The 21,918-nt window shown below is 42.7% G+C and overlaps 1 protein-coding gene and 1 long non-coding RNA gene across 3 annotated transcripts in view; one reads left to right on the top strand and one right to left on the bottom strand.

Annotated features, from left to right (window-relative positions):
* LOC309350509 overlaps window positions 1–21,918 on the bottom strand; it is a 148,478-nt gene that overhangs the window by 27,541 nt on the left and 99,019 nt on the right. The gene's annotated exons all lie outside the window — the stretch shown is intronic.
* FGF2 (fibroblast growth factor 2) overlaps window positions 671–21,918 on the top strand; it is a 23,906-nt gene continuing 2,658 nt past the window's right edge. The window contains exon 1 of one of the 2 annotated variants that reach the window (XR_014160313.1): window positions 671–955. Coding sequence is in view for 1 of the 2 variants with exons in the window: in XM_081877412.1 (XP_081733538.1) it covers window positions 3,750–3,939 (190 nt within the window). In the remaining variant the exon portion in view is untranslated. Of the gene's footprint in view, window positions 956–3,721; window positions 3,940–21,918 lie in introns of those variants that run through there. The other variant, XM_081877412.1, reaches the window with a different exon arrangement.

The raw sequence follows: 21,918 nt of genomic DNA, 5'->3' as shown, positions 1-21,918 counted from the left end.
ATGAGCTTCATGGATGAGTAGAACCTGGGAGTAGCTAGTCCTAGTCCAACACTCTAACCCCTGCACAATGCTGGTTGAAAGCTACAGAGAGCTGGTGGGTTCAGAGGTGACACCCTCTGATATTTATGAATGAGCATTCATCCTTAAAGAGTGTAGTGATCTATAAAGTAATTAAGCAGCACTGTCTGTTTACATATCAGGAAATTCATATTCATATTTATACATTCATTCATTCATTCATTTTCACTGCCTAAATTCTGAAATGCTAAGCCACATTCTGAGCAATACAGTAACATTCCCATAATGAACTTTTTAGTAATAAAAGGTAAGAAAAAATAGAAATTAAACACAGTCTATCATGAAAACATTTCAGCAATTGTAACACTATTTTAGCATTTAGTAAACAAGGAAACTAACCAAGAAAAATCAGATCAAATGCTGCCAGGTAAAATTTTTACAGAGACTGAAAAGTGGGGATGAGGAACTTATGGCCACCCGACATCCCTAATCAATTATGTTCTTTATCTCTCCCCCCCCCCCCGTTCAGTTCTCCTGCTCCGGAGGGTAGGACCTGAACCAATGCATTAAAGTTAGAAGAAAGGAGATTTTGACTAAACATCAGGAAGAATGTTCTGATGGCAAGAGCCTCAAGAGGTGGTTGACTCTCCTTCATTGGAGGCTTTTAAGCAAAGGTTGGATGGCATTGCAGGGGGTTGAACTAGATTCCTGTACTGCAGGGGGTTGGACTACATGACCCTCAGGGTCCCTTCCAAATTTCCAATTCTGTGATTCCATGATTCTATGAATTAAAGAACATCTGAAACATATTTCCCTGCAGATCTGGAGTGGCCTGCAGATGAACAAGGATGGTCTCCTTTCCCATCGTTTTGTTGGCGTCACTCAGCATCAGGAATGGTGAGCAGGCTTTACTCTCACTGCAACATTCTCTGACAAGGTAATATTTTGCTTTTCCATATAGGAATGCATGATAATGACTCTCCAAGGAGGGTAAAATAAAGGAGTAAACTTAAAGATATTCTTAGGGTGGCATTAGACCTGTTCAATGCCTTTGGGGTGTTTTTTTTTTTGGAGGGGCGGAAGATAGGCTAGAGAGAAAGTGGATTTTGGAAACACTGGACAGAATGTTGGAAGTGTGTGTTAGAATGTAAGGAAAATAAAACAGAATGTTGGGAACTGGCTTTCGTATATAAACTAGACAATAAGGAAATATTGTTGGGAGGTGGTTTGATGGAACCAGAGAGGTGGTATGTTCAACCTAATCTAGATGGGTTCCATTGCCTCTGAAGGGTCAGGTTCACATCTTGGGGCTGTTTTGGGTGAACCTTTGAGTACCCATGTGGCATGAATCACTGGTCACTAATTCTGGCTGGTATACCACCTGATGCCTTGGGGAAAAACAGATAGCTGGTCCACTTTTCTATGGTCTTGCAATATTCAAATTAGACCATTGCAGCATATTGCATATGAGGCTACCTCTCAAAAATGTCATTTTGTCCAAAAACCTGCTGCTAGGTCGTTGGCTGTAGGTTAGGGTGAGGCCAGCTAAATGACCACCAAGGAATAAATAGCTACATTATATGCTGGTTGATTTCCAAACAGAATTTGAAGTTCTGGTATGCACTTCCTTGTCTGGTGAAATTTGGATAGGTAGTGTAAAGGTAGTGGATCCTTTCTAACCCAATCATTCCAACTATCTGAGTGAGATTTCTTTCCCCACTAAGGGAATGTGGGATAGCTAGATCTTGCCCGGGCATGTTTCAGTGTTACTTGAATGTTTATCAACTTGGAATAGACAAAGAATGACTCGGCTGGATCCCCTTTATGGATTTCCCCACTTTATGACTCCCACACCTCATCTCAGGAATTGAAGCAAGGAAGGAAGGGAGGAGGGAAGGAAGGAGCCAGGACATCTATCTAGCCATCTGTCAGGTTTATAAATTGCTTTACAATCCACTACACTCCAGGCAGTGAGCAATAAAGTTAATAGGCACAATAAAAAAACAATAATTGACTATAAATATACAGTGATCAAAATAAGAAAATTCAAGTGTAAGCAATGCCAGTCCAGTCCTCAGTTCTCCAGCTAGAGAGACAGCCACCAGCTCTCCAATCCATTTAAACAATGCAAGGCAAATACTCTTTGAAGTATTACAGTGGGAGTTGGAAAGATGAACTTCCTTGGTAAGGGTATTCCATGTTCATGCAAGAGTTAAAAAGAACTTCTGAACTTTAATTCTGACTCCTTTATGATGCTGTAAACTTGACATTCAGAGTGTACAAATATGGGCTTTTCGCAGAGCCATAGCTACGAGGGTGCTAGCCAGGCGTTCGCCATATCCAACACACGCCCACCCTTTTCCCTTTCTTGAATTATCCGCAGGCCTCATTCACTTCGGGCTGTATCACTTGGGAGATTCAGAAAGACTCTTCTTCCCATGCGTTACCATCTTGAGACTAGTGGTTCATACTCCGCTCAGAGCACAACATGAGCTAGCAATCTATGTTAAGGTTAACAGATGTCCCCGTTTCCCGGGGACAGTCCCCGGATTTATTAATCAGTCCCCATACAAAATACATTGAAGTTGAAAAGTGTCCCCAGATTCATTGAAAAAAATCTGGTAACCTTAATCTATGTGCGTTGCCTTTAGCGCGGAGAGTACGATTAGCTAGTTTGAGTCCACGGAGCGATTTGCGCTTTTTTTGCACGCACCTGCTTCCTGCTGGTACAGGGAACTGCTGCTGCTGCTGCTGCTTCGCTTTTCGTGTGTGGACAGGAGGGGAGGGAGGGAGGTTGCTGGCTTTCCAGGGCAGGAGGGGGGTTTTTTTTGGTGGTGGTGGGGTGCCTGAGTGTCCCTTCGGTGCATTCACCTCTACAACGGCCCCGCCGCCTTGCTGCGCGCCTTTTTGGAGCAGCGGTTGCAAAGCTTGGAAGTGCGCAGCGACTTGTGCCGCTTTGCAACTGCTCAGGCCGGCGCGGCGGGAAAAGGAGAGCGCTGTTGGGTGGGAGCCGAGCAGCGCTTGGCCCGGGGTGAAGCGGCGGCTGCTGCATTGTGCAAGCGCTCTTTGGGCAGGCTAGAGTTACACGGAGGGATGCGGAGGAGGGAAGGCGCTCCCCCCGTTCCCCATCCCGGCCAGTTTCCAACAGCAGCAGAATCGACCACCTCCTCTCCCCGTCACACCGGACGGCAGGCAGAGAACCGGCCCAGCCAAGAGACACGGAGGGGTGGGAGGCCGGAGGAGGGGCAGAGGGGAGGGCACAAACAAGCAAATAATAAGTCCTGGTCGAGGGGCCGCACATTGGCGAGCCCAGAAGCTGCAACAGCGCCTCGCCTGTCTCCTCGCGTCCCTCTCTCTCCGCGCACTGGGCGGCAGCCGCAAGTTTTCAGCCAGAGGACTCCCCGGCGTGCTGGGCCGGAGAGGCTTGGCTGGCTCCGGTGAAAGGTCTCTCGGAGGCGCCAGGCTCGGCGGCGAACTTGCGAGAACTTGGGCAGGGAGCCCCGAGGGAAGGCGGGCGGGCGGGCGAGCGGGCGGGCGGGCGCCTTCGCCTCTCCGTCTGCCCCGGCCCTCCCCGCGGAGGTGGCCGTCGGGCGGCCAGGCTGAGCGGGCGAGGGAGAAGCGGCTGCCGGGGCGCGAGGCTGGGGGGACGCGGCCGAGGCGGCCGTCGGCGAGGCGCTCGCGGGAGGGCACCCCGGGGGGAGCCGTCTTCGGCAGCGGCGGGCCCGGCGGGGATGGCTGCGGCGGGCATCACCACCCTCCCCGCGATGCCCGACGACGGCGGCGGCGGAGGCAGTGGCGGCACCTTCGCGCCCGGACACTTTAAGGATCCCAAGCGGCTCTACTGCAAAAACGGCGGCTTCTTCCTGAGGATCAACCCCGACGGCAGAGTGGATGGAGTCCGGGAGAAGAGCGACCCGTACAGTAAGTACCGACCGGCCCGCCGTCTCTGCCCTCAAACCGACGGGACGGGGCCCCGCTGGCCTCATCCTCAGACCCAAACCAGAGTGAGGCGCCTCCATGTTTTAAAACTCCCCGAGGGTCATTTAATTTAAAGAACATTGGCTGTGGTTTCACGCAGGTGATATCTCCTAAGGTTATCTTTGGGTTTTATGAAGTTTCGAAAAACAAACAAAAACACCACAATAACTGTGACAAATATTTTTAAAATGCAGTAAAGCAGGGATGGGGGACCTGTGGCAGGCTAGATTTTGGACTTCTAGTTTCCCTCAGCCCCAGCCAGCATGGCCAGTGGCCAGTGGTGTTGGAAGTCAAGTCTCAACAACACCTGGAGGGTCACAGGTTCCTCACCTCTGGTTTAAAAGGAAGGCCATCTCTGGGCAAAAGGCAGATGAGCAGATATAACAAATCTCTAGGTGAAGTCCCATTAAATTCAATGCATCTGGCTCCCAGCTGTGTTTAGGAATGCAGGGAGAACGGGCTGTGGGAACTGTAGCTGGTGGGTAGTGGTTTTTTTCCAAAAATTTAAGCCAGTTGTCAGAATAAGATCTATCACTGCTTGCAGCTTTCTACACACACACAACCAACATGCTATGGTTCCCACAGCCAAATACATGATCCCCATCCATAGGAGCTTCCCTGCTCTTGGTCCCTTCTAACTCTACAGCTCTATGATTCTTACCTAGCACTAACATTGCTTAACATCATCCATCGCCCACTTTCCCCTGGTTTCCCTCTAATTGCTGGAAATAATTGCTATGTCCACTGCTTTCAGAAACTTACGTCTCGCAGAGATGGACTTCCCTGTTGTCTTCACCTTCAGCTGCTGACACCACCTGAGATCCTTCCTACATAACCAGTCCTAGTTTTGAACCAATTTTGTTCTCCATGTTGTGTCATTTCACCTCATCTTTTCACTTGCCCCTGCTTCTATATTTTTTATTTTGGCATTGTGTTATGCAGACTCCTGTAGCATCTGTGTATCTTTTCCCTTTGCCTTTCATGCCATGCACAAAGTCACACTGACTGCAGCTCGGCCCCTTACCTGTCTTCCGAGTGTCTGCAACCCATAATGGGCACCAATCCTAGGATTCCCAACAATCCCAGACATGCTCCTCAAAGCACAGAATCTCTTTCATCCCAAGGCTTGTATAACTTGCCGCTCCCGCCCTGGCTCCTGATACTTTATTCCATTCCATAAGCATTATTGCAAAAAGACTTGTTGGTCATGGGCACAATTGTTGCTTTGAGAATGAGAGGGTTTTGTGTTAAGCTTATTCAGAAATAAAGGAAACTGGTAAAAAGAGGTGACAAACTCATGAAACTGGGGGAAAGTGTTCTAAAAAGAACAGAAAAGAAGAAAGCTAGTTTTTGGATTCTAATGTTTTTGGAATATTAAAATGCTTCCTCCTTTGATTCGTTGGGTGAATTGTAAAATATTTTTTGTTATAACATTGTTCCATGTAGATATAATGTTTTATTTATTATGTGCACTTGAATTTCAGGGTTATGAATGCCAATTATGAATTGGCATTCATAGTGACAATAAGATTAGTTGAGCAACATCATATGTCCTGTAATGCACTGACAGCAAAATCTGCTTTTAACACAGAATCCTGTAATTTTAGAACTCCCAGTTGTATGGGAATACAGTGATTTTTAATGTTATGGGGATTCCGTCTGCCTCAGTGTTCTCATATTTGCAAATGACTTAATGGTACATTTAACACAGAGTTATTTTGGGATCAATCTAGGTAACACAAGAAGACTTGTGGCATGTAAAATGTGGCATCAATTCTCTTGCTAGTCTGCTTACATTTTATTAGGAATTAGTGTAACTCCTTTTAATGGATTCTTTAGACTTTCTGAATGTGTCAGGTAATGTTGGTAAACTTGCTCCTGTGTTCTTTGCATCCATCTGTCTCAAAAGACAATGGCATGCACCTTTGGGGGTGACAAGCCCCCCCCCCCATGTTGGTCTCACTGATGTGGTCCAAAAGAAAGCAGAGCAATACGTTTGGCACCAGCTTGGCTGCAGGAGCTGCCAGGAGGCGGCGTACAGGGCGCCATCCAACCATCTTAGGGACTCCACTCCTGATTTGTGTAGGGTTTACTCCATAGCCTCTTCTTCTCCCAAAGACATCCCGCAAGGCAGTGGAGGTTTAGATCAGAATCACTTCTCTCTACAGCTTGTACAGAAGCCACCTTCTTGACCATTGGACCTGCTGTTGGGCTTGTCTGCTTGTTCCACCGGAGCCTGTCTTTGTATGTAGAGGAAGTCCTTAACTCAGCAAGGGTTTGAGTCCCACTGGCTCCCCTCATCTAGTTTAGCCAGCTAGTCAAAGCCATTTCCCAGAGTGTCGCTGCCATTGCATGTTGACAGCTTCTAGGAGCCACAGATGATCTGAGTAGAGTGTGGGGACCAGAGGTGGACAAACAATTACAGAAGGAGCATGACGTGTCCCCCACTAGAGGTACTACTCCTTTCCTAACACTGCATACACTCTGGTGCAGCTCACAAACAATGGCTGTCCCATCCTGCACCTCTCCCTTCTCGCTGCCACCTGATTATTTGTCATCTTGAATAAGGGGTTCAGGATTCTTAGTTGCCTTAAGGGGGTCTATTTGAGTGTAGCGAGACAGTCAGCTGTATTCCAAGTCTCTCAGTCGGTAGAGCATGAGGCAATTATTCTCAGGGTTGTGAGTTCAAGCTCTTTTTGCTGTTGTGCAAATAAGATTCCTGCACTGCACAGAGCTAGACTAGATGACCCTCATGGTCCCTTCCACCTTTATGATTCTATTCTAACTTCAGCCTGTCACCTGTCCTGACCTCCCAAGCACTTTAAATCAGAAGCAGAGTAATGTTGGTGGTGGGGGAAATAAACAGCCTTTGAGTGTGTCCAGAAACCAGTATAGCCCAGAAATTTGATTGAAGTTTATTTAGGACCATGGAAGAAAGAGTGGGTAGACACAATCATAAGGAAAGTCTAAATCTAAGGCAGAGTATTGATCTATTTAATTTTATATTAAGTAGATTAGTACAGCACCGTGTACTCTAAAATTCATAGCCTCTGGAGGTGGTTCCAGAATTAGGAACAAAGGAATGTTGGCAAGGGCTCTTGACTCAGCTAGGCTCTGATTGACAGGGGCCTCTGAGCAGCCAGTCACAGGAGTTGCTTGTGGCCAGGGCTGGGGGCATAACTCCTGGGGGTGGGGCCTAGAGGAGGAAGTGATCAGAGGGTTAATGGGGAAGAGATGGGGATACTGTCAGAATATTAGGCAGCAGTCTTTCCTTAGCTTGTGCATTGATACCTGGTGATAAGTACTTGGTGTCGTCAGCTCCTAGGGAATGGAAGGTGGGTGAACAGTTATTACCACAAACGGCTAATGTGGATTTGGAGGTGTTGGTTGTCAGGTGGGTGAATACTGTATTTCTTGTATTGCATGTGCAAATACTCCTGGGTGTTGCTCTTCTACTACCAATATCAGTTTTGTTCATATAAGTATAGTTGTAGGCTGCTTCTGTGACAAAAGGTTAAGGTTGGAAAGATCTGTGTATCTTTGTGAGTCATATATGAATTTGCTAGCTTCAGGCTGGGATTCCAAGGAGATCTGGGTGTTAAGTCCTTCAGACATTACACTTGCTGCAGTTTAATTCCCATGAACAGAAAATGTGGTTCTGGAAAGTTCTGTTTCTTCTATCAGAAACAAGTCTGGGCAAAGATTCAGCTGATTTAAGCTGAATCTATATTCAGCCATACAAAGAAACATTAAAAGTATTAAAATACAGAGCAGTGCTAAAACATTCATGCTGATTAAAAGCCCTCATATGTCTTAACTTCATTTCCTCACTACATTTCCCCCTACACTGGTTACATAAAATGGATTACAGAACAAAGTATCATACTCTACTTACACTGCTCATGTTTATGATAAAGGATAATATTGGTATTTTTGAGCGTGTGGAATATATCATTTATTCATAATCTTTTCACCCCGTTGCAAGGCCTGTAAATATTTATTTGTAATCTTAGATGCATTTAAGCTGTATATCGGAAACAAGTGATCTCTGGGAGATAAGTACTCATTAGTGGATTAGTTCTTAGAAGAGATGTGCTTACAGTAACTTGCATCACTCCAAGTTAGTATGTGCTGAAGGTTAAAAGCACAGATTGACCTAATCGTTCATTCCTTTGTGAGCAAGAGTTTTTCTCAGCATGTTGATATATTACTTTGTCCTCAAAGCTGTTCTTTTTGACCAAAAATTGGAAGCACAGGGTTCTGTGGTACTTGCACATACGATACAAGAAACAAACACAAAAATATTCTAGCCCATTTCCCTCTCCTGCCCGCCCTTCCACAGTTACCCCTTTCAAGTTTTTTCTGCTTTGTATGTGGCCATCATCTAACATGTTCTGAAAGATTGAGGGATCTCTTGTAAGGAGCATCACTGAAACTTGGTAAAATGTATGCAGAGTGGCATGAGGCTTAATAATATATTTTTCCATCGCAAGTCTGCTTGAGTTATCTACACTAAGGTAACAGTATTCTGTGTTAAATATATTTTTATCTGTTTCCTATCAGATTCCTGTGTGCTGGGCTATCAGTATAGGTTGCCCTGAGGCAATACTTGCATTGGACAAAGTTTATATCATTTGTGTATACTAAAGAACTGAGAATTATCAGAAAATTCTCTGGGTGGTTATCAGAAAATATGACTCGGCTAGATTTCACCCCCAGCAAGGAATAGAAGGAAAGGTGTCCATGTCTGAAAAGAACAATAAAGTACAGCCTGAGGGAAACTAGTGTTCATTTCCAGTGACCAGTTTATTGAGCATTCATTTTGATTTGTTTGCACAAAATTTATAGAGAGGTTAGACGGCAATGGCTATTTGTCAGGCATTCATTCTGATTTGTTTGCAGGAAGGTTAAACAATGTTGCATGTCAAACAAATGTTACCCCCCCATGCTTTCCACTGGTTTCACCTTTACTTTATTTTTTTTTTGGCAAAAAAAAATCCAATTTTGTGAGGATGCAAGTTTATTGCTTAAGAACTCAAAATCAGTTTTGATTGCACAACCTGACTTTGCTGGTAGGTGACTGCATCCCCCGTAAAAATAATGACAACTTAGAAGTGTTCTAAAGCAGGTGAGGGCAGCTGATGGGTCTCAAACCCTTAGTGAGCTCGGGACTTCCCCTGCATGTGAAGACAGCCGATTGAGTGGATGAGACTAATAGTGGGTCCAGCGGTCAAGAAGGCTGTCTCAAGACGGACAGATACCAACAGCTTGTATGTCACTTAAATGAAATGGTTTGTATTAATATCAAATTAAAATGTATTTGAGAGTGCTTTTAAAAAACCCCAAACAAAACTAATAATGCGGAACGGTCAATGAACCTTGATTTGAGGCTGACAGCAAACATTGTGGTTTTTCATATATGACAGATTACTTGCACTCAGCAACAATAGTTCATATTTGAAATTCAACTGTCCTGCATGGGCCTTTTTTCTGGACTTGGACTTGTGTGCCCCATTTATTTATTTATGCCATTTACGGTATTTACCACTTTTCATTTAAAATTGAAACATAGTTCAGAAATGAAAATTACAATGCAAAAAAATTAATAGAAGGTAATACATTAACATCATAGATGCTTCATGTGCACAAACATGGCTTGATTCCTGTGCTCAGCAACTGGAAACATTTACATGATGCTTGTTTATGGATTAGGGTCCCATGCAGTGTTGAACATATGGTTGGTGCTGTCCGGTTTGACAGTGCTGATTACCTGCTCAGGAAAGGATGTCTTTTTTCTTAAGGAAAAGTCAGGTAACCAAAAGTTAGGTAATTCTGCTTCATACTCACATTTCTCTCAGAGGCCTTTTTTCTGGCGAAAAGCCTGCTACTCTAACCAGGTTGGTTCGTTGACTTCATTATCAAGCTATTTGGTTGCACCTAAACTGGGGTCATGATTTCTTTCAGTTCCAGTTCCTTCTGATTTTATCCCTTCCTTACAATCCTTTTTTTTTTTCTGCTGAGGGCCCATGGCTAAAGGTTAACGATCACTCACATTTTCTACGCTGTAATAGTACTCTTCCTCAGTATTCTGTACTCTGCTTTCTCAAGTTAATGTTGTATGGTTATCTAGGTCAGGGCTAGCCAATGTGCTGCCCTCCCGATGTTGTTGGACTACAGCTCCCATCATCCCTAGCCGCTGCCTGTGTCATCTGGGGATGATGGGAGCTGTAGTCTAACAATATCTCAAGGGAATCACGCTGGCCACTTTTAGGCTTCCATAATGTCTCTTCCACCTTTGGCTTTCTAATGCTTAACATTTGCAGCCAGAACCTTACCAGGTGATGAATTAAAAAAAACCTCCTTTTCTCTCTCACCCTGCACCCTCAACTTCCTATTCTTTCTCTCACTAAAAACCGTCCTGTTTTCTCACCATTTTTAGTGCTGAAGCATGTTCTGTTGGAATAATTTCCTTTCCTTTTGCTAATTTTCGCTCCGTCTTCTGTCCTCTCTCATTTTAAATTGACTTTTTCATGGTCCACGTTGCCTTCTTTCATTTATTCCCACCCCGTTTTTGTAAAAAGAAGCAGCAGCTAGAAGTTACTCTTTTTCTCCAGCTTTCATCTCCTTTCTACCTCAATTTTTTTCTCCAGTTCTTATATTAACCCTTTTTACAATTCTTGTCATTTTCCCCCCAGTCCTTGTAAGATTCCCAGGAAAATGTCATCCTTAGTTGCTTGCTTGATGTTACACAGCAGATGCCTCTTTCTCTCTCTTTTTAAAGCAAAGCAATTGTGGGAGGCTGCCAGTTTGACTGGAAGAATGAATAGTGAGGCAGAAAGACTGCTTAACCTGTTCTCCTCTGATCATTTTTTCCACTAAGGCTCCCTGCTCTCCTGCTGTCCCTTGGAAGCAAAAAGGTGATTGTGTACCAAACAAAAGTGCAGTTATTCATGGGATCCTAGATTTGGTTTCTGGTTGAAGTTTAGTGCTGCTGCAAGGACAAAATAATAATAATGAACAAATCAAGGCATCCTGCTCTTCATCTGCTAAGGGAATCTTAAGCATTGTTATGCCTTCTATAAAGCCTACCTTGTTTTAGTGGACTTTGATCTGAATAACCAAACGAAATCAGAACTCACTTTTGGTTAGTAAGCATGCAATCACAGAATGAAGAACAACAACACTTTTTAAAAGGAATAACAGTTCTGTTTGGCTCAATGCAATCTCATGACTGCTTGATGACAAAAATAATAGATCATCTTGTTTATCTCACTCATGGATTTGTGGGTGTCATCTTCAGCTATGTTTTCATTAAGGTGCTGCGCTGTGTTCATTAATAATGCAAAGTATGGCATCAGTTCTCAGTTTCTCAACTTGCTATTTATTACATTTAGATAATGTATGCCCCACATTTCTTGCTTCGAAAGAGAACGTGGCTTCATCCTTACAATGAAGTGCAGTGGTCAAGTCATCTCTGTCTCTGATCGTAGAGAAGGATAACCTTCAAATTATGTGGCTTCTGGGACATCTTCCTAGAGACCATTGAATCACTTCCTAAGTTCTTTTACACCAGATTCAGTGTCTTAGTACAGTGGTACCTCTGGTTGCGAACGGGATCCGTTCTGGAGGCCCATTTGCAACATGAAAAGCTCACAACCTGAAGCGCCATATCTGTGCAGGTGCGTGGCGCGATTTGGCGCTTGTGTGCATGTGCGAAGTGCGATTTGGCGCTTGTGCGCATGCATTAGCGGAGAAACCTGGAAATAACCCTTTCAGGTACTTCCGGGTCACCGCGGGACACAACCTGAAAAAACGTAACATGAAGCAAACATAACATGATGTATGACTGTAAATCATTTTAAAAGTGTCCTCCTTTTTTGCTTTTAGGCAGCCTAAGCTTTCGTCATTCAAAGATACCTACATCAGCTTTATTTAACCTGCATTCTATTTTCTGTATCAGTTTTGTGTAAATGTTCTAGTCACACCTAACTTGCTTTACTGTTTTTCCAGAGCCTTAGGCCTAACTAAACAATATTGGGCTGTATCCAGCATTTGCTGTCTGCTAATGCAAGGTCTCTTCTGCTAGCAGATGAATGAGTTTTAGTGTAGTACAACAGGGGAATTTAACACAGTAGTTGCATTAGCAGAAACTCGTGCAACACCATGCACAGTCTATTGCACAACAAAGTTAGCAGTAACCTGCTTCTGCGCTCTCTTTTGCAATAACATTCCACTGGTTCAAAGCTAGTGGAGCAAGTATGCCGCTGAGTGACTTTAATTTAACAGTATGCTGGATACAACCCGATGTAAGCAAAGCCCACAAATTAGAATTGGGGCACTACTGAATCCTTATGAAGATGAGTGGGGCAGTGGGAGTGATTTAGAGCACATTAGGCGTCTGGGGGAAAGGCGTACTAAGTCTTCCCCCTGCCCCCACCCGCAAATCACCCCTCTCTGTTTTCTCTCATTGGACTGCTGGGGTTATCTGTGTCCCTCCTTCATTGGAAATTAAGCAGCCTGGTGTGGGTGTGAGAGTTTGATCCTTGATCATAAAAACTGTGCAGTGAGAAAGAGTTATAAGCCCCTCTCCACTGCTTCTATGAGCAAATTTGCAGTCTCTTGCATCTGCAGTACAGGGGTTTTCTTTTTAAGAACGTTAAGAGATTTGTGATTTATCTCATGGGTAACACGTAGATTGGCTTTTTAGTCTCTCAGATTATATAACAGAATCATAGTCTTATCCGTTCCCTTGAAACATGTTAGGAGGCTGTGGCTGGTTGAGAATGTGATAGCTGGTTGCTGGAGTTGGTTGCTGGAAGCATGCTGATGCTCCAAGTTTTCTGGTGACTTCTTGCTGCTTTGTTGTATTTTTTTTTAAAAAAAGGTAAAGGACCCCTGACTGTTAAGTCCAGTCATGAATGACTCTGGGGTTGCGGCACTCACCCCAATTTACTTGTCGAGGGAACCGACGTTTGTCCGCAGACAGTTTTTACGGGTCATGTGGTCAGCATGACTAAGCCGCTTCTGGCGAAACCAGAGCAGCGCATGGAAACACCATTTACCTTCCTGCTGGAGCGGTACCTATTTATCTACTTGCACTTTGACGTGCTTTCAAACTGCTAGGTTGGCAGGAGCTGGGACCGAGCAACGGAGCTCACCCTGTTGTGGGGATTCGAACCGCCGACCTTCTGATCAGCAAGCCCAAACGGCTCAGTGGTTTAGACCACAGCACCACCCGCATCCCTGTATTGATCTAGAAACCTGTAAATGGCTTTGGAGACTCTCCCTGCCCCTCTCACTGCAGTCTCTTAACTTTTAGCCAATGGCAAGCTGTTGATAGTGCCCTATTTGTTTTATGTTTGAACAGGGAAATAGATGCTGACAGGCTTATGCTGCTTATAAGTTAGGGTTCTTCCTAAGTTTTCTGAGATCAGAAAGCTATATTCTGTTCGTCCGAAATCTATATCACTTACTTATTTCTGGTTCCTGTGTGTCCATCGTGACAGGTTACAACTTTGCAACTGTAAATTTGTAAACTATATTTTTAAGAACATGAGAGGAGCCTACTGGAGGCCAGTGGCACATCTAGTCAAGCATCCTCTTCTCATGGCGACCATCTTTTTTATGCGTGTGTGCTTAACATGTAAGGCTGAATCGCATATCTATATGTCATCATTAAATCTTCTCCTATAATTTCCCTGTTCTGATTGTTCCGAGAGCTTGTAAAATTCTCTATCAAAGGAATGGAACAGCAAAGCAACTTCTGCAGGTATAGATGGCCTTTGTGCTACTTTCCCCCATCATTTTTAAGGGTCTGATTTTGACTTGTTCTAGGAACATTTCAAGTAGTGAACCCAATTGCCACACCTTAGATTCACCATTACCCTTCTGGTAAGCATCATGTTAGCAGGATGTTTATATTTTAAATATATATATTTTTTAATTCTGCTAAGATGCGCTTTTTTTCTCTTTAAACATGATTAAAGTAGTCATACAATGGTAGTTCTTAAACAAACAACCAAAAAAGCATTAGCACAAAGGAAGCAATTGATATTTTTTTTTAAACCCAACATGTTGAAATGATGTGATTTGACTCCTAGTCTCTTACTTATCCACAGGACCGTCTTTACCTGGGGGTGCAAGGGGTGTGGGGCACCTGGGCGCTAAATTCTGGGGCGCGCCAGGCGCCCGCCGCTGAAGCTGCATAAGCTCTTAACTATCTACCTGTTATGAAATAATAAATAATTTTGATCAAGCTGACATTCAAAGCTGGCCGCTGCTGCTGCTGCCTCCACCCTGGCTGCTTTCTCCTCCCCAGAGTCCCGCCCTGCATGGAGAGGTGTTGCTCTCTTGCCGCCTGTCTGTGTGGCTGCTGTGTCCTTCCTCCTCCTGGGGAGCTTTTAAAAGCACCTGGATGTGAAGCTGTGCCCCTTTGTGGAGCTCGGATCCCTGGTTCTTGAGGGGCGACAGCAGCAAGACTCAGAAGAGCAGGACGCCACTGCCATGGCCTCGCCTGCAACGGCGGAGAAGTATATCTTGGATGTAGACGTGGGCAGCACTAAATTTGGGGGCGCTGGGCGGATCTTTGCACCCTGGCGGGGCATATGCTAAAGACGGCCCTGCTTATCAATGTGGCTGTATTACAGCCACCAGTATGAACAGAACATAAAAGGTAAAGGGACCCCTGATCATTAGGTCCAGTCGTGGCCGACTCTGGGGTTGCGACGCTCATCTCGCTTTATTGGCCGAGGGAGCCGGCGTACAGCTTCCGGGTCATGTGGCCAGCATGACTAAGTCACTTCTGGCGAACCAGAGCAGCGCACGGAAACGCTGTTTACCTTCCCGCTGGAGCGGTGCCTATTTATCTTCTTGCACTTTGTCATGCTTTCGAACTGCTAGGTTGGCAGGAGCAGGGACCGAGCAACGGGAGCTCACCCCGTCGTAGGGATTCGAACTGCCGACCTTCTGATCGGCAAGTCCTAGGCTCTGTGGTTTAACCCACAGCGCCACCCGTGTCCCTTATTAACAGAACATAGCAGGATGCATATGTAAAAAAATGCTGTCGCTGCTGAAGTGTAGAAAGTCATCTGCTGTCACTTATAGCGGGAGAGCAACGACTGGGTTGCGTTAAAAGCTCCATCTGGAAGCACTACATAGACTATGGTTGGCGAGCACTTTTGTCTATTTGTGTATGTTTATATTGTGTGAAGTGTCTTTTCCAGTATGATCCTATGCATGTCTATTTGGAGGTGAGTCCCATTGAGTTCGGTTCCAACTTTCACGTCTTTTAGCATCCTTCCCTGAGTATATTAGTTCTTGGAGGTATGTTTAGCTGCTTTCTAGTACCAGGCAGAGAAGACTCCCAATTAATTGTTCCTGGGCTCTTTAGTTGAATGTGCAGGAGCAAGATTTAACTTATATGCATTTGGCCCAGTTACTTAACCGCAGTGTATGTCACGCAGGGGCCTCATGAAAGGATTTTCCTTAGAGGGCCTCTGCAAATATGTTGGAGATGGGCCTCGAACTCTTGGCTTGGAACTGCCTTTTCCGTAGCAGTGATGGTAGTAATGGTAGTCATTGATCCAGGGACGTGCAGCCTGGGTTTTTTCAGTGAGTACACAAACTCCCTTCTTGTAAACTGAAGTGTTTTGCTGATTATTTTGTCAGTTGATGTAAATTAGTTGCACGCTAGAGAGATGGTAAAAGTTCAGATGGTGTGTATGATTTTTCTTCACCTTCTTTGCTCTCCTTGTAAGATTCAAACGCTTTTTATTTGCTTTCTCACATTATCTGGATTTTGATTTGTTGTGTATAATAATCTCTTATTTGATAATCTTATTTGATAATCAAATATTTGGGAGGCAAGATTATCACAGAAGGTACTAAAAAAAAAGACGAGGGATGGGGAGGCAGGGAGACAGCTAGGCTTGACAATATTAAGTGCTGATCATGGGATTAAAACTGTCTTAAAAAGGACTAAGCTTTTGTAACGGCTTATATAAAAATATTTTAACTGTGTGGGGTTTGGGTGGGAGAATGAACAACTAGCTATACAGGGATTGTGTTTATATTGGACTCCAGTTTATATTGCTGTGATTCTGATGTTCTGATACGGCCTCGGGGGCAGTTTCCCATTTGTGAGGTGCAGCTGTATCCCTTACTATTAGCATTCAGAAAGAATCTAAAAACATTCCTGTTTACCATTTGGTGGCTGAAAGATATGGTTATTGGCAACCAAGAAATTATTTTATAGAAGTTTAAAATATCCTTTTTTATTTTTAATTATATTTTTGAAACTATTTTGTATGCCTTCTTTGGCGGGAAGGGCAGGACATACATTGGAATAAATAAATAACCGTGCTTATCAAAACGAGAAATCCATCACAGAGACATAGCTGTGGCTTAGGATGCTGGTAGTGGTGTGAATCTTGCTGTGTAATCTTATGCCTGTCTACTCAGAAGTAAGTCTCATTGAATTCATGTGCCACAATATGCATTGGGTTTTGAAGCACAGAGCTAGCAAAACTGAATGAAAAGGAAAGGATTCCTAGGTAGGCATATATATGAGGCATATATGAGTGCCATGTATAAGTTGTTCGTGTTTTTGACAATTCATTAATTCCTTGCCTCTGGACGTAGGAGTTGTATGGAAACTCATTCTCAGTATAAATGTCACAGGCATTTTGGTTCTCAGCCCAGAGACAGTGTTTTCAGTGCCACCACCTTAAACATTATTCATAAACCAGGTGCTTTGGAAACAAAATATGTACTGATTGCTTTTACCAGATTTACAAAGCAATCCTATGCATGTTTGTTTTCATGTGCCAATGTGTTTGATAAGGCTTACTTCCAGGAAAAAGTATGCATCCAATCCCATATGTTATACCCATTGACCTGGGAGTAAGCTCCATTAAACTCAGTGAGACTTACTTCTGAGTAGATAGGTGTAGAATTGTGCTATAAGGCCAAAGTCCTCCACACACTTACTAAAGAGTAAGCCTCTTTCTATAAAATGGAATTCATTTATAACTGAACATTCATTGGATTGTGCTGTTAGAACCATTACAGAAATAACCAGTATACAATTCAGAGTGTGTTTTTATACATAGAAAAGTTATTAAAAGCACTACAAAACCACCATTAAAATGACTAGCTTCTCCACAAATTTCTTAACAACTACATAGGCCTGTTGGCAATATATATATATACAGTATCTATATCTTTAAATGTGATATAAAATGTGAAAAGCAAAGATCACTTCCGAATCGCCGATGAAAATATGTTCCACAGCATGAAATGAAGCACCCGATTTGTGGTTGAGGCCGGTCAGCCCTCTGAAACACAGGGGACAACTAACTCGTTGCCTCTGTAACACGGCCTCTATAACACGAGGGACAACTTGTTGCAGCTAAGTTGTAAATACTTTTAAAAGAAATAGCTACACTAAAGCATAAATGCATTTGTTACATGCATTATGTCATTTGTACTAGCCAGAAGAAGTGTTTCCCACTATTATGTAATGCATAAAAATTAAAGCTGGCATTGAGCAGAAAAAACCCACAACTGAACAGCTCCCATTCTTCATTCAGAAGCTTGTTCTATATTAAGCAGCACTGGTCCTTTGCAGGATATGCCAGCTAATCCCAAATTATCTGTTAGCATTCCCCTGAAATGAGGCCTTTCACAGAAATTCTGTTGTATAATGCAAGTACAAAGTCTGTTGCACCTGTATCCTTGTACATCTTTTTTGTATATAGAAAAACATGGGCAATAGAAGGGTTTTATAACTTGGAAAGCTGATGCAAAATCAAATAACTTTGGGTTTCCTTTAATTTAAGAGCGACAGCATTCATCTTTCAAGTAAAGATGTACTGAAGTAAATACATAGTATAGTCACACACCTTCTGAGTGATTCCTTCATAGTTTGAATGTAAAACATGCATCCAAGCACCTATTGCTGTTCAGTCACCAGGTGACCAGTAGCCCAATATGCCCATCATTAAGGGCATTGGAGCACTTACTGTGAGAGGCCTTTTGTGCAATTCACCCAGAAGAAGCTGCTGATTTGGACATTGGTCCATCTAGTGCAGTCTTTGTCTACACCAACTGGGATTGACCCTGGGACCATCTGCTTGCAAAGCAAGCGCTCTACCGCTACAGCTCATCCACCTCAACCATCTAATTCTCTATTTCCACAGAATATTTATGATGTCCCCCTTTCTCCCCTTCCACTTCTTATGTCCCTGCCACATCTGCTTCAAAGTCGTTCTAATCTTTGGCTCATTAATATAACATGTTCTGCTTTGTTGTAATACAGGCTTCCTCAACCTCGGCCCTCCAGATGTTTTGAGACTACAATTCCCATCAACCCTGACCACTGGTCCTGCTAGCTAGGGATCATGGGAGTTGTAGGCCAAAAACAGCTGGAGGGCCGAGGTTGAGGAAGCCTGGTCTAATATATGCTAGAGCCCTAGCTCAACAAAACACTTAGCTCCAATGGTGACTTAGTTTAACCTTCATTAGTTAGACAAACCATGTGCCATCTTACAGACTAGCAAGCAAGCTGTGGCTTGTTTCTCCAAAGGTTGGCTTGTTTTTCAGCTGCTTTTGCCTTCTGCTCTTGTCCCAAGGATTGGGGTGGTCAAACAAAGAATGATTAAGCAAGGTTGTTGGGTTCAAACAGAACACTAAGTTCTAGTTACACTTAGTATCGGCCATGGTTTGTAAACCAACAAGAAATTCATGACTTTATTGTTTGGTGGGAGGAAACCAACTATGGTTAGTAAGCTAGGCTGGGTTTGCACATTCAAACTAATAATAGTTTGTGATCTTTGCATAAAGGGTGGTATATGATCTTTGCATAAAGGGTGGTATATAAATTTAATAAATATTAATAAGTTAAGTTGAACAAAGCATGCCTTAGTTTTATGTGTGAACAGTCCTCTTGTTATACTCTCACCTAATAATTAGTAGCTTTCGTTGACAGTCAATTTATTCTCATTATAATACATTATAATGCTGGCCTATACTTCCATTTGGCATTCAGACTGTATGTTAAAAATACTATTTTTTTGAATACAGAATGAAATAACATCTTGCTCTACAAAAGTGAGACTCTGGGAAGTGGGTATGAAAGTATGGTTTTATTCTCCGATGGACATTTTTAGATTGGCCAGGACAAACTTAAAAGCACTCCACTTTAAACCATGTTGAAAGCTATCTCATACTTTTGGGCATTCAATATAACCATTTGGATAATACATCTAGTCAGTATATGAGCAGAAGGGATTCGTGCCATAAGACTCTGAGAATTTTAAAGAAGGCAGAAAGGAAGAAAATATAGGCCAAATATAATATTTCCCCCCGTTAAGTGTAAAAATATTGCTTCTGACTCTTCGGAATAAAGTTGGTCATCACACTTCTGTAGAATGTTGTTTGCAGAATACAGGGCATCGTTTTAACTTCTTAGCAAAGGTAGAAGTTAGAGTTTCACCTTTTTCTCTCCACTGTTTAAATAGCTTGCTTTTTCAATTGGTCATGCATTTGTTTTTCCTCTGAAAAATTTGGCAACTACATGGTACTGTTTATGCTGGCAGTAAACAAATAGCTATAATTCTTTCACATTGTCAAAAGTAATGGTTTTTTGAGTTAAACAGTTAATACAAACTTGAGTTTCAAAATATTATCTTATGTATTGAATGGGTTTCGGTTTCCAAACTCAAGACCTGCTTTTCGGTTCTATGTCTTAATACCATCTCTGCAAGTAACTTCATCTGAGGATGCAGTGGAATTTTAATTTGCAAGTCTTATGTTTCTTAATATTGAGGTTTGGTTGTCTCTCAATAGTGCTGTTGTTTAGCTGAAAAGGATGCAACACACCTTACCAAAGTCATCTCCCATTAGCCAAGTTACAGTGTTATTTAATACACACAAAGTTTATCATATATGATTAGCCCATTTAAGTTAGTATCATCTTAATTGTCCATAAAGGTACTGATATTGTCTCTTCACATCTTTGTTGGCAAGTTGTTTTTTAAGAGCATTACGAATCTCTTGAGGGGTAGATGAGCACCATTTCCTCCCTACCCTCACAGCCAAAGGATGTACAGCAGCAGAATATTTTGGGGTAAGATAAGGGGAGGCCAATATGTTCTGCTTCCTCCTGAAACCCCCCTAGGTCCAGGCAGATGCTAGGACTGATACACATACACTCCTCCCCTTTAAATAGATATAAGGCAGTGTCAGGACTTATCCAGAAGAAAATTTTCCCATTCCCTCCTCCATCACAATTTTATTGATTGGGCACAGGTTTTCAGATTGGTATTAAAGATGCATCTATGCCTTCATTACATCCTTACTTTATATAAGGTATAAAGTGCAATTAATTCCCAAACCAGTATCCATGGGGCAAACAATACATTATACACAGATGGGTATAACAAAAAACAGATGGTTTTGTTTGCTAAGCGGGGGAAAAACAGCCTGGGGAGGCCGCAGTGCTGAACAGAAAATGGTGCTTGTCCATTGACTATTGCCCAAATCAAAATTCCCACTGCAGTGGGAAAAGTTGCAGGTACACTTACCTAACTATAGTTTACTCCTTGGTAAAGTGCACTGCATCCTTGGTTTTGTCAGTAGCAAAGATTGCATTTCAAATTTCCGGAGTGCATTCAGTTTAAGAAGCATCAACAAATATTTCATGTCCAGTAAATTTTGGTAGAGTTCTTAAGATCAAATCCTTTATAATGGTCTGGAAGCAGTTTATATGAATCACTTTTAAGAGCCTGTTTATGACTAAACAAGCTTTGGTAGTACATGGAAAAAATTGGAAAATGGGCTATAAAGATATTTCAGAGTAGTGTTTCTGTTTTATTTTAAGTGATATACAATCGTAAGATGGTTTCTTTCCTTGCTTCCGTTAAGTGTCCTTAGCAATTTAAACATTGGTGCAATGAAGTAGATTAATTCTGAGTTTTCTTTTCCTGGATAAATGATTAGGATCTTCTCCATCAAGTATTGGCAGGTTTTGAAAAGCATACAGGAAAAAAATACATTAAACTAATTTCAGAGGAAAATGCAGAGAGACAGGAATCATTTATCTAATGCTTTTTGTTTGCTTTATGATATATTTATTTCATAAAATTCTCAAACAGCTTGACTGCAGAAAACAAAAAGATAAAGCAATAAAATTATCACTTAGAAGGATTAACAATAAGAATTTAAGACATTTGAAAAGTTGAAATAACAGCAGTAGACTGAAAGCAGAACAGAACTGACATCAACTTTCTTAAACAATTGAATAGGCTTGTCTAAACAAAAATGTTTTTAGCAGGCATTGAAAAATGTACAGTGAAAGCTGCTGGTCTAGTATCAATAGGCAAGGAGTGTAGGTGACGCCACACTAAAATATCAAACTCTGACTGAAATCACCTACAGGCAATTCCCCACTCCTGCGTGTTCGAGGTTCACAAGCATGCCGTTTTTGGCGCCGAAAGGCGATGGAGCAGGGGCAGGGCAAGAATGGGGTGGGGCAGAACAGGGGGATGCCCATTTGCGTGCAACCTGGTGCAGCAGCCGGGAACAGAACCCCCACATAAGTAGTGATTCTCCTTTACTTATCGTAGACAGATTGCATCCTAGTGCTATTTTGAACCGTTTTGGAGGTAAAATGTAAATGCCCTGCATATTTGTGTTAGGTCAACACTTGGTACAAATTAGTATGAATCGTGTTACAGTTACTAAGTTTGCAGTTTTGAAGTTCCAAATGTGGAGGAATCTTTTAATGTTTGATGCATTACTGTATTTTAATATTGTGTTGGAAGCCGCCCAGAGTGGCTAGGGAAGCCCAGCCAGATGGACGGGGTATAAATAAATTATTGTTGTTGTTGTTGTTATTATTTTTATTTATTTATTATTATTATT

Source organism: Podarcis erhardii (genome assembly GCF_964252035.2).
Source record: "Podarcis erhardii genome assembly, chromosome: 9".
NCBI lineage: Eukaryota > Metazoa > Chordata > Lepidosauria > Squamata > Lacertidae > Podarcis > Podarcis erhardii.
The sequence above is the reverse complement of the archived record's forward strand: the minus strand, read 5'-3'. Positions and strand labels throughout refer to the sequence as shown.